At 40.5% G+C, this 12,355-nt stretch overlaps 1 protein-coding gene across 1 annotated transcript in view; it reads right to left on the minus strand.

Moving 5' to 3' along the window:
• Positions 1 to 6,278, minus strand: part of ankhd1 (ankyrin repeat and KH domain containing 1) — a 39,165-nt gene extending 32,887 nt beyond the window's left edge. Inside the window, exons 1-2 of the mRNA XM_072912331.1 lie at positions 5,827 to 6,278; positions 3,242 to 3,395 (exon numbers count right to left, since the gene is read on the minus strand). Coding sequence (XP_072768432.1) covers positions 3,242 to 3,395; positions 5,827 to 6,105 — 433 coding nt within the window. The 5' untranslated portion in view covers positions 6,106 to 6,278. The remainder of the gene's footprint in view (positions 1 to 3,241; positions 3,396 to 5,826) is intronic.
• Between the last annotated feature and the right edge of the window lie 6,077 nt (positions 6,279 to 12,355).

The following is a 12,355-nucleotide window of genomic DNA, read 5'->3' on the forward strand; positions in this document are numbered from 1 at the left end:
TAAAAGTGGGGTAATCCCATTGCATTTTTTGAATTTCCCTGATATGACGGCATGAGAATCAGCCTAACCCCCTCCATGACATGAAACCAAACAAATCTGTATTATAAGATGAATAGCGCTCGTTAACCTATATATTGACGTATGACATTTTTAAAATAAAAAAAAGTTATAGATGCATCTAGGGCTGCAACTAACGATTCTTTTGATAATCGGTTAATCTGTCGATTATTACTTCGATTAATCGATTAATAATCGGATAAAAGAGACAAACTACATTTCTATCCTTTCCAGTATTTTATTGAAGGAAAAAAACAGCATACTGGCACCATACTTATTTTGGTTATTGTTTCTCAGCTGTTTGTACATGTTGCAGTTTATAAATAAAGGTACCGTATTTTCCGCACTATAAGGCGCACCTAAAAACCACAAATTTTCTCAAAAGCTGACAGTGCGCCTTATAATCCGGTGCGCCTTATATATGGGTTAATATTAATATTAATTTTCATAAAATGTAGGTCTCGCAACTACGGTAAACAGCCGCCATCTTTTTTCCCCGTAGAAGAAGAAGCGCGCGGTGCATGCTGGGATATGTGACGTTTCATTTCCATTTGTGTGTTTATGTAAAGACCCCAAAATGGCTCCTATTAAGTGTGTTGTCTGTCTAATTATAAATAATGCAGACGAGGCGTGTTAACTGAGTTCTCAACGTTTACTCACAGCGTGCTCATAACCACATTCTAACTGCCGGCATACAACAACGCTTCTCAGGGCTACCGCGCATGCTCGTCACTATCGTTGCATGCTGGGTAGTGTAGTTGTTATATTTGCTAGCTCATAACATCACATTAAGAGACACGCTTACGCGCTTAATTCAATACTCGCCGTCATTCCGGGTGGATTGACAAAAGACCTCCAGCCGCTAGATATTGGTGTCAACAGGGCATTCGAAGCTAGACTGCTAACTGCGTGGGAACAGTGGATGACAGAAGGCGAACACACGTGACGTTCACCAAGACAGGGAGACAGCGCTGGACGACATACGCCAACATCTGCCAGTGGATCGTAAATACCTGGGCAGATATTTCGGTCACAACTGTGGTCCGAGCTTTCCGGAAGGCAGGATTCACAGAACTGCTGGACAACAGCGACACTGACTCCGATTACTTCGACGAGACGGAGCCGGCCATTTTGGATCCCACATTCGCCCAACTTTTCAATTCGGACACCGAAGGAGAAGAATTCGAGGGATTTATGAATGAAGAATAGCTTCAGAAAGTGAGCGTTATGTTTATTTTGTGTGTTGTGACATTAACGTTCGAGCAACATTATGTTGCTATTGCTCTGCACTATTTTGAATTTTACTATGTTTGTGATTGCACATTTGCGTACATTTTGGGAGTGAACAGAGTTGTTAGAACGCTGGTTTTTAATATATTATTAAAGTTTGACTGACCTATCTGACTGTTTTTTTGACATTCCTTTAGCGCAGTTAGATGCGGCTTACAACGGGGCGGCTTATAGGTGGACAAAGTTTTGAAATATGCCGTTCATTGAAGGCGCGGCTTATAACCCAGGGCGCCTTATGGTGCGGAAAATACGGTAAATTAAAAAAAAAGTTTTTAAAATAAAAATTCTAAATAAATTAACAATTGTGCATAGCATAGATCCAACAAATCGATGACTAAATTAATCGCCAACTATTTTTATAATCGATTTTAATCGATTAGTTGTCGCAGCACTAGATGCATCACTTATAAGTAGAGATATGTCTCGTTGACCAGACTACGAGAAAATGCATATCTATTATAGAGTATTGTTGAGATGTTTAGTGTCACATATGGAATACTTCCTGTGTGATGGTCTTAAAAAGGCTTGTGTGAGGCTGTTTTGTTAATATTTTCTATTTGTGAATATTTACAATACTGATAAATCATTTTAGATGGTTCTGCCACAACTTTTGAATGTAGATTCAACCTTCTGTATTGATATAATAAAAAAATATATTTAAAAATATCTATTCATTATGACTTTAACAGGTGTAATGTTATGATAGCTTATGCTACAACCACTTGACTAGTCTAGGAGAAAGACACCTAGAATAGGATTAGTCAGTATTTGTTCACATGGGCTCTCTACATGCGGTGTAGGCTCAAGTGTGTTGCAGGGTTAATCTGCCTCATAATGTTCATAAGCCCAAATGAGGCCAGGACACCCAGGGTTGATGGATTACTCTACATAGACTTTTCTTACAGTTAGACTGCAGCCTATATTCAAGCAAATTTTCACTAATCATATTCAAACCAATAAAACACTTGCTGAACCAGCAGCTGCTCTTTGTTTAAGCAATTTCAGCCCAAGGTTTTCCACAAAGACAGTCTGTTTGGTTTGAAAATGACATAGGAAAAATAAAAACTGACAGGAAGTTTTAGGAATTACAGCAACAAATTAAGGACCACATTCGCTTTGACCATCACAATAGCTGCGTTTCCATTACCCATAGAAATGCGCAAAACCTAAATATCGCAATAATAAAATGGTAATAGAAACACCCATATTTTTAAAAACCTCTCAAATATTGTTAAAACATTTTTACTCTTCTGAGATTAAAGTGTGTCGCAAAAGCATGATGGAAACATTTTTTTCGCAATTACAGAGCACCTAAACACCTGCCGATGCAGGACAACTAGGGCAGAAAGGTCGCCTTGATCTCGCTTCTTAACGGTCGGCCAGGGGGAGCGAGGCGGCAGCGGGCCGTCCTGTAGGTCCCTTCTCGACAATAGAGGCCGACTCGCAGGCTCGGTGAGACCCACATGCCTGAACAATGTTGAGGGGGCCCTTGAATCCACAATTCTTCTGTGAATTTGTCTTTCAGAATTCTCTCCCAAAAAAACCTTCAATCGTGGCTGCTGCCATACGTAAAGACATTGCCTTTGAGCGAACACCTGCTGCCTTCGTCTTCTATTGACAATCACGGCAACAACAGTGGCTGCAATTGTAATCACAGTTCCAAAACCACAGAATCGCAAAGTGTCGTTCTTCCTCAAAGTGGAGTCTCTCGGGACGAGATTTTACGAGAATTACGGCTCATGACCCAAAACACCCTTTAATGGAAACACTGACTTTGTCGAAATTTTAGAAATACTGCTTTTATTTTGCGAAAAACTGTAATGGAAACGCAGCTAGTGATAGTCAACTACAAATAACACGTCAAGTTACGTAAAGGTGGACAACGCAATCATACCTGCAGCTTCTAGTAGCGCTTCAAGCCGGGCCTGTGTCTCTGGATCTACTGTCCTCAAATCAACTCCGTCTGTTGCGCTAGACAAAAGTAACTCTGATGCTGTCTTCATGATGGGGTTATCCAGATCCTCTTGGTCCAAAATGAAGGACTCAACCTGGAAAGGACCGAGATGAGCACAACGAAAGGTCAAATAGTTTTCTAGACTTTGCATCTTACAGAAAGCTTGAAGAAAATAAAAGTGTGAAACATAAGTATAATGGTGCACATGTGACCCATTGTAAACAGTCATGTTAATAATCTGACATAACACAATTAGGCTAACTAAAAACAAAAGGCCTTCCGCCCTTATTTGTTTACGATGTCTTACAATGTGCAGAAGGCGGGCAAAAGCACAGAAGAGTGGCAGTACCATAGCAAGGAATTACAACCTTACACACAGAGCCAACATGGCCTTGTTGGCACTTGTGGGTTAGTTGCTTAACATTTACTCAAACTCAACAAGGTTGGCCAGAAGAAATTAGTCCATATTTAAACCTTACAATCTACACATGACACCGTTGCATGTCATCTATCAATCTGTTTTGTAAAACTTACAGATAATGTTTACAGTAAAGATATGAATTACATTTGTAGCACTGTTTGTACTGTATGTGTAGTATAGCTTTTAATGGCAACACTCACAATCTGGCTTTCAAAGAACCCTCTAAGATGTTGTATTTTTTTCTTTATTTTTGTACTATATAGACTGATAAATAGGTCAGATTACAAATGACAGTTAAGATGTATTTACTTAAGAAACATTTCACCCTCCTTGAGTTGAACCTACAATAGTGGACAGAGTTTTGGTTTCCATCTATAGGGGCTATTTGCCTCTGGGCTTACTGGTGTGCGTCTCCAGTGTCTACAACTTTAAATAACAAAAATTTGCTTAATATCAAGTGATTTCTGTTGGCTGAAATGAACAATTGAATGACTTGAAGTTAACTATTTATCCAAAATCCCACACATACCAAGATAAAATGTGACCTTACACTAAATTTATATACATTTGTGCAAGTAAAAATGATAATTTAGCAACTTGGAGGAATTCTGCCACAGGACCAGTGAGAACACTTTTACATTCAACAATGGACATCAGTCTTCACTACTATTGAACTACAGTTCCCAGAGTGTTGGTATCCACAGAGCTGGATAGGCCTGGAATGGCATCTGTTTAATCCTGGGGCTCAGATTTTAGCTACTGCCCACAGCAGTGAAATCTCAACTGCAGTCAAACACCACTGCAAACACAGCCTTTCGGATATACCTTGGTGTCTTTATGCAATTGTCATCCTTCATTTCCTTTGCAGGATTATATCATCAATATATTGTCTTTTTGTTTTAAACCTAGGCCACTTTTCATCTGCTTAATTAACCCAAATACATTGGTATTGACACTGCACAATGTTGTCATGTTGCATAGATGAGAAATAAACTTTGACAGGCTGTAATAATATCAGCATCAGCTGACATCTGTCTAGTTGTTATGGCTGTACTCCCCCCTGATGAGATACACTATAAGTTTGCAACAATAAAGAGTTCAACAGAATAGTTATTTGCAGCAGTAGCCGTGTGACAGTCAATATGCAAGATGACTGACATTATTAAATTGTATATAACTGAAACTTTAGATAGGTTTGTGTGAATCAAATATTTACCATCTAGCTCAATTCCCATGTTTGCCGCTGGCATATCATATGACACACGGAATAAATGTTAGAAAAGTCCAATTGCTTGCGTCATGACAATAGGTGAGTCATTCTGGTCAAATGTGTTAATGTCATTTTACAATTCAAATTGATGATTATAGAAGCGTGGACTAATTTAACGCACTGCCGTGTGTTCACATGCGATGGAGGAAATACAATCACACCTGTCCTGCTGTGACTGCCAGCACATGGGAAGTTGAATATCTATCGACATAAACTCTCTTAATAATGTAGTTGGAAAAAAAAATACAACTGACACAATGCCGGCACCCACATGACATTATATATTTGCTTATATATTACAGCAACTGTCGAATATTGGAGTTCCGCAATTAAAAACACAACCCGGATTGTCCCTCGCAAAGTTAGCCGTGGGACGAGCGGGGCTCATTTACATGACATGGAAACTGTCGTACGCGTAACATAGCTACCGATAAACTGGCAGAATCCGTCGTTGGTTAGTGAACATCTTCCATCTGCTTCGGCTGGAAAGAACAAACTTGTGATGGGTGTTAAGAGACGACAGCACCGAACGAGGCCGTCGTTGCTTACACCCCAACTAGGCCCCATTTAAAGCCTGAGCTGCATAAATAAAACATTTCAGCTGGTTCGTGTGAACAAATGTCCAGCACTTCACCAATATCGTCGGTATAAGACACTACGTAAGCTTCTTATGCTCGCAAATGGGTAAAATAGTAAAAGGTCCGAGTTTATTTTACGTAATTTCAGCGGCCTGGGAGGAGGTGGCTAGCAGCTAACGTTAGCTCCAGAAGCAAGAGGAACGCAGCCGTACGTTCTGGCAAGGCTTAGCTAACTAGCTTAGCTTAGTTGAGCTACCTCTGAAACCTCGTCTTCGTCGCTGCCGGATCCCGGACCCGATGAGAGGACGGCCGCGGCCGCCAGTTTGAAATCCAGTCTGTCCGCGGAAGGCCCGCCAGGTTCGCCGTACAAGCGTACTTTCTTTCCACCCACACCAATCCCAATGCCCCCTAGCCCGACTCCTCCTGGTGTCGCTCCTACCCCCATCCCTGCCACTGGGGAGCGAGGAGTCACCGAGTCAATCTCGTCCTCGAAGCCGTCCGTCAGCATTGCCGTCCCGGCTACTGCATCCTGCATAATTATTTTCACGATACGTGGGTTAACGAGCGAGTTGTTGACGTAAACCGTCCGTCCAGACTCTTTCCTTCCGGCTATTTGCGTTGTTTTACTTCAGGGAATCCAGAAACTCTCCCGAAGCTACGGTTGAGGAGGTTCTCTTTCCCCCAGCCATTAACTTTCTAACAACCTAACCCGATACGCACTGTTTCTGAGAAAGACCGCCTCTGGTGAGGATTCTCGCAATCCCATTGGCCCTCGCGGAAAAATACCCGCTTCCGATTCGCCGCATTAGATGCCTGTCAAACAGGAAGAACATAACGTCATGTTAGGTTTACCAATATCACGAGGCTGTATAACGAACGTCAAGACATGACATGGAAGGCCAACTTAACTGGTAGCTAGCGTTACCAGTTCATGTCAACTCTCATTGGGACGTCACACACATGCTCAAGACAACAACTCGGCCATACCTGTGCCTTCTTCAGAGAATCCGATTTTCGACGTAATGTAACCAAAATGTTTATATTATTGCAGTCCATACAGTACATGCTCAACTCTTTAATATTTTGTGAGAATATTTTTTAATTTTAAACTTTAAGTTTATTTCAAAAGTTTCAATATGATACATTACATATTGTACATATTTTAATTTCCTGTTCAATGTTCCAAACCGCACTAAAAGAACACCTCCAGGCAACTCCAACCCTAAACTAACACCCTCCCCCTTCCACATCCCACCTCCCCGGATTGTAAATAATCAAATGTAAATAATCAAATGTAGATACTTATTCTTATGCTTTCTGATCTCTCTCTCTATGTCCACTACTTGCTGTACATATCATACCAAGTCAGTCCTACACTGTTTCAATGTCCATTTCTCTGATGATGCAATTGTTGATGACTGAAGTGTTGATATCAACCAAACCTAACCACCCCCCCCTCCACATCCCACACCCCGGATTGTAAATAATGTAAATAATTCAATGTATATACAAACCCTGTTTCCATATGAGTTGGGAAATTATGTTAGATGTAAATATAAACAAAATACAATGATTTGCAAATCATTTTCAACCCATATTCAGTTGAATATGCTACAAAGACAACATATTTGATGTTCAAACTGATAAACATTTTTTTTTTGTGCAAATAATCATTAACTTTAGAATTTGATGCCAGCATCACGTGACAAAGAAGTTGGGAAAGGTGGCAATAAATACTGATAAAGTTGAGGAATGCTCATCAAAGACTTATTTGGAACATCCCACAGGTGAACAAGCAAATTGGGAACGGGTGGGTGCCATGATTGGGTATACTCAGTGGCCTAGTGGATAGAGTGTCCGCCCTGAGATCGGTAGGTTGTGAGTTCAAACCCCGGCCGAGTCATACCAAAGACTATAAAAATGGGACCCATTACCTCCCTGCTTGGCACTCAGCATCAAGGGTTGGAATTGGGGGTTAAATCACCAAAAATGATTCCCGGGCGCGGCCACCGCTGCTGCCCACTGCTCCCCTCACCTCCCAGGGGGTGATCAAGGGTGATGGGTCAAATGCAGAGAATAATTTCGCCACACCTCGTGTGTGTGTGACAATCATTGATACTTTAACTTTAACTTTAACTTTAACTTTAAAAGTAGATTCCTTGAAATGCTCAGTCATTCACAAACACGGATGGGGCGAGGGTCACCACTTTGTCAACAAATGCGTGAGCAAATTGTTGAACAGTTTAAGAAAAACCTTTCTCAACCAACTATTGCAAGGAATTTAGGGATTTCACCATCTACGGTCCGTAATATCATCAAAGGGTTCAGAGAATCTGGAGAAATCAGAGCACGTAAGCAGCTAAACCCGTGACCTTCGATCCCTCAGGCTGTACTGCATCAACAAGCGACATCAGTGTGTAAAGGATATCACCACATGGGCTCAGGAACACTTCAGAAACCCACTGTCAGTAACTACAGTTGGTCGCTACATCTGTAAGTGCAAGTTAAAACTCTCCTATGCAAGTTGAAAACCGTTTATCAACAACACCCAGAAACACCGTCGCCTTCGCTGGGCCTGAGCTCGTCTAAGATGGACTGATACAAAATGGAAAAGTGTTCTGTGGTCGGACGAGTCCACATTTCAAATTGTTTTTAGAAACTGTGGACGTCGTGTCCTCCGGACCAAAGAGGAAAAAGACCATCCGGATTGTTATAGGCACAAAGTTGAAAAGCCAGCATCTGTCATGGTATGGGGGTGTATTAGTGCCCAAGACATGGGTAACTTACACATCTGTGAAGGCGCCATTAATGCTGAAAGGTACATACAGGCTTTGGAGCAACATATGTTACCATGGACGCCCCTGCTTATTTCAGCAAGACAATGCCAAGCCACGTGTTACATCAACGTGGCTTCATAGTAAAAGAGTGTGGGTACTAGATTGGCCTGCCTGTAGTCCAGACCTGTCTCCCATTGAAAATGTGTGGCGCATTATGAAGCCTAAAATACCACAACGGAGACCCCCGGACTGTTGAACAACTTAAGCTGTACATCAAGCAAGAATGGGAAAGAATTCCACCTGAGAAGCTTAAAAAATGTGTCTCCTCAGTTCCCAAACGTTTACTGAGTGTTGTTAAAAGGAAAGGCCATGTAACACAGTGGTGAACATGCCCTTTCCCAACTACTTTGGCACATGTTGCAGCCATGAAATTCTAAGTTAATTATTATTTGAAAAAAAATAAAAATAAAGTTTATGAGTTTGAACATCAAATATCTTGTCTTTGTAGTGCATTCAATTGAATATGGGTTGAAAAGGATTTGCAAATCATTGTATTCCGTTTATATTTACATCTAACACAATTTCCCAACTCATATGGAAACGGGGTTTGTACTCTGATGATTATCTTGTGTGATGACTGTATTATGATGATAGTATATATCTGTATCATGGACCCCGAATTAAACAAGTTGAAAAACGTATTCGGGTGTTACCATTTAGTGGTCAATTGTACGGAATATGTACTGTACTGTGCAATCTACTTATAAAAGTTTAAATCAATTAATCATTCTTTACAACATGTCTGAAAATAAGTATGAAGAATCCAATTTTATTATTCCTACCCCTTTTTATTTTAGTAGTAAGTTGTACAAGAGGAACCACAATGCAAAATGTACGATGATAAAATGTTTTTGTTGTTTTCAGTCAACGCGAACCAGATTATAATCATTTGTCATCAAATGCATTTCTAATGTATATACTAGGGCTGCAACTAACGATTAATTTGATAATCGATTAATCTGTCGATTATTACTTCGATTAACCGATTCATAATCGGATAAAAGAGACAAACTAAATTTCTATCCTTTCCAGTATTTTATTGGGGGGAAAACAGCATACTGGCACCATACTTATTTTGATTATTGTTTCTCAGCTGTTTGTACATGTTGCAGTTTATAAATAAAGGTTAATACATTTTTAAAAAAAATACAATTTTTTTTTTAATTGCCTCTGCGCATGCGCATAGCATAGATCCAACAAATCGATGACTAAATTAATCGCCAACTATTTTTATAATCGATTTTAATCGATTTAATCGATTAGTTGTTGCAGCCCTAGTATACAGTATACTTGTTCTTATGCTATCTGAACTCACTATGTTCTCTGCTCGCTGTACATATCCTACCAAGTCAGACCTACACTGTTTCAATGTCCATTTCTCTGATGATGCAATTGTTGATGACTGAAGTGCTGATATCAACCAAACCCTCCTCATCCCACCCCCCGGATTGTAAATAATGTAAATAATTCAATGTATATACTCTGATGATTAACTTGTGTGGTGACTGTACTATGATGATAGTATATATTTGTACCATGAATTGATTTACGTGGACCCCGACTTAAACAAATTGAAAAACTTATTCGGGTGTTACCATTTAGTGGTCAATTGCACGGAATATGTACTGTACTGTGCAATCTACTAATAAAAGTTTCAATCAATCAATCAATCAATGTTATTGCCTCCCTCTCTAAAATGTTGTAAAAACTAATAGGGACATATAAAAAAAAGAGAAACGGATGATAAGTTCAGGGTTTGTTGTGCTAAATCAAACAGATCAATAGATTAAACAATATAATCAAGTACTGTTACAAGAGAACATAAACACTCACATGCTCTGACAGTCATGATTGTTACATTTTTTTAAATCACATTTAGTCTCATTTTTAACAGTTGCACTCAAAATGATTGATCATTATACCCATTGATGTATTTAAAATAATTTACTTTGGTGACCGTTTGTAAAATTGGTTGAGTTATTCAGTTGTTGTGTTGGTTTCTTGCAAACTAACTGCAAATACATGGACATTACTATATTGAGTGAATCTTGAGCAATTGTTTTATAATTTGTCCATTCATCCATTTTCTACCGCTTGTCCCTTTTGGGGTCGCGGGGGGTGCTGGGGCCTATCTCAGCTGCATTCGGGCGGAAGGCGGGGTACACCCTGGACAAGTCGCCACCTCATCACAGTAGTTATTATTAATGATATAAAATGTCTTATTATTTTCTTATTTCTTGTTATTCCCATTTCTCACATCACTGAATAAGGCATCTGTATATAGTCTTTATTTTGCTGATAAAAAACTGTTATTGTTGAGCCATAGAGAAGGCGGAGGATTGGACTTGGACTTAGACTTAGATTTAGACAGACTTTATTGATCCGCAAATTGTTCCACACAGTAGCTCAATTTCAAAGGATGGAAAGGGTAAGAATGGAAATGATAATGCAGGTATAAAGTAGACTAAAAATGTACCATAGTAGCAATATAACATATATGTAATATCCATCCATCCATCCATCCATCTTCTTCCGTTTATCCGAGGTCGGGTCGCGGGGGCAGCAGCCTAAGCAGGGAAACCCAGACTTCCCTCTCCCCAGCCACTTTGTCCAGCTCTTCCTGTGGGACCCCGGGACGTTCCCAGGCCAGCCGGGAGACATAGTCTTCCCAACGTGTCCTGGGTCTTCCTACCGGTCGGACGTGCCCTAAACACCTCCCTAGGGAGGCGTTCGGGTGGCATCCTGACCAGATGCCCGAACCACCTCATCTGGCTCCTCTCGATGTGGAGGAGCAGCGGCTTTACTTTGAGCTCCTCCCGGATGGCAGAGCTTCTCACCCTATCTCTAAGGGAGAGCCCCGCCACCCGGCGGAGGAAACTCATTTCGGCCGCTTGTACCCGTGATCTTGTACTTTCGGTCATAACCCAAAGCTTATACAGTCTATAATATACACTGATGTATTATATTATTATATTATATTTTATTACAATAAACTTTATGTTCCTGAATATGACTTTGTCACGCATGTTTGAAACAAATATAGCATTACAATGATCCATATGGAGCATCAAAAATATAAGAAAAACCTTAAACATGTAAATGTTTTCTCAAATAAAACCCACATTTGCCTACCAAAAATGCATGCATTTGTCATAGGAATGTACTTATTTTCAACCAAACCCAAACAACAAAGCCCAACAAATTGAAAATGTATGTGAACGCAACATATATGACTCCAGTACAACAATGATATCTTCAAACTCAGATTCAAATCCAATTTCAGAGTGGCTAATGCCTTGCCAAAAGACACACATCAAGTTGTCAACTTTTACAGTGTCCATTACGTTTTTGATTGATTGATTGAAACTTGTATTAGTAGATTCTACAGTACAGTACATCCATCCCATCCATTTTCTACCGCTTGTCCCTTTTTAGGGTCGCGGGGGGTGCTGGAGCCAATCTCAGCTGCATTCGGGCGGAAGTCGAGGTACACCCCTGGACAAGTCGCCACCTCATCACAGGGCCAACACAGATAGACAGACAACATTCACACGTCACATTCACACACTTGGCACAGGGGTTAGTGGATGTGCCTCACAATACGAAGGTCCTGAGCAGTCCTGGGTTCAATCCCAGGCTCGGGATCTTTCTGTGTGGAGTTTGCATGTTCTCCCCGTGACTGCGTAGGTTCTCTCCGGGTACTCCGGCTTCCTCCCACCGCCAAAAACATGCACCTGGGGATAGGTTGATTGGCAGTACAGTACATATTCCGTACAACTGACCACTAAATGGTAACACTCGAATAAGTTTTTCAACGTGTTTAAGTCGGGGTCCACGTAAATCAATTCATGGTACAAATTTACACTATCATCATAATACAGTCATCACACAAGATAATCATCAGAGTATATACATTGAATTATTGACAATCCGGGGGGTCGGATGTGG

The sequence above is a fragment of the Nerophis lumbriciformis genome, linkage group LG35 (assembly GCF_033978685.3).
Source record: "Nerophis lumbriciformis linkage group LG35, RoL_Nlum_v2.1, whole genome shotgun sequence".
Taxonomy (NCBI): domain Eukaryota; kingdom Metazoa; phylum Chordata; class Actinopteri; order Syngnathiformes; family Syngnathidae; genus Nerophis; species Nerophis lumbriciformis.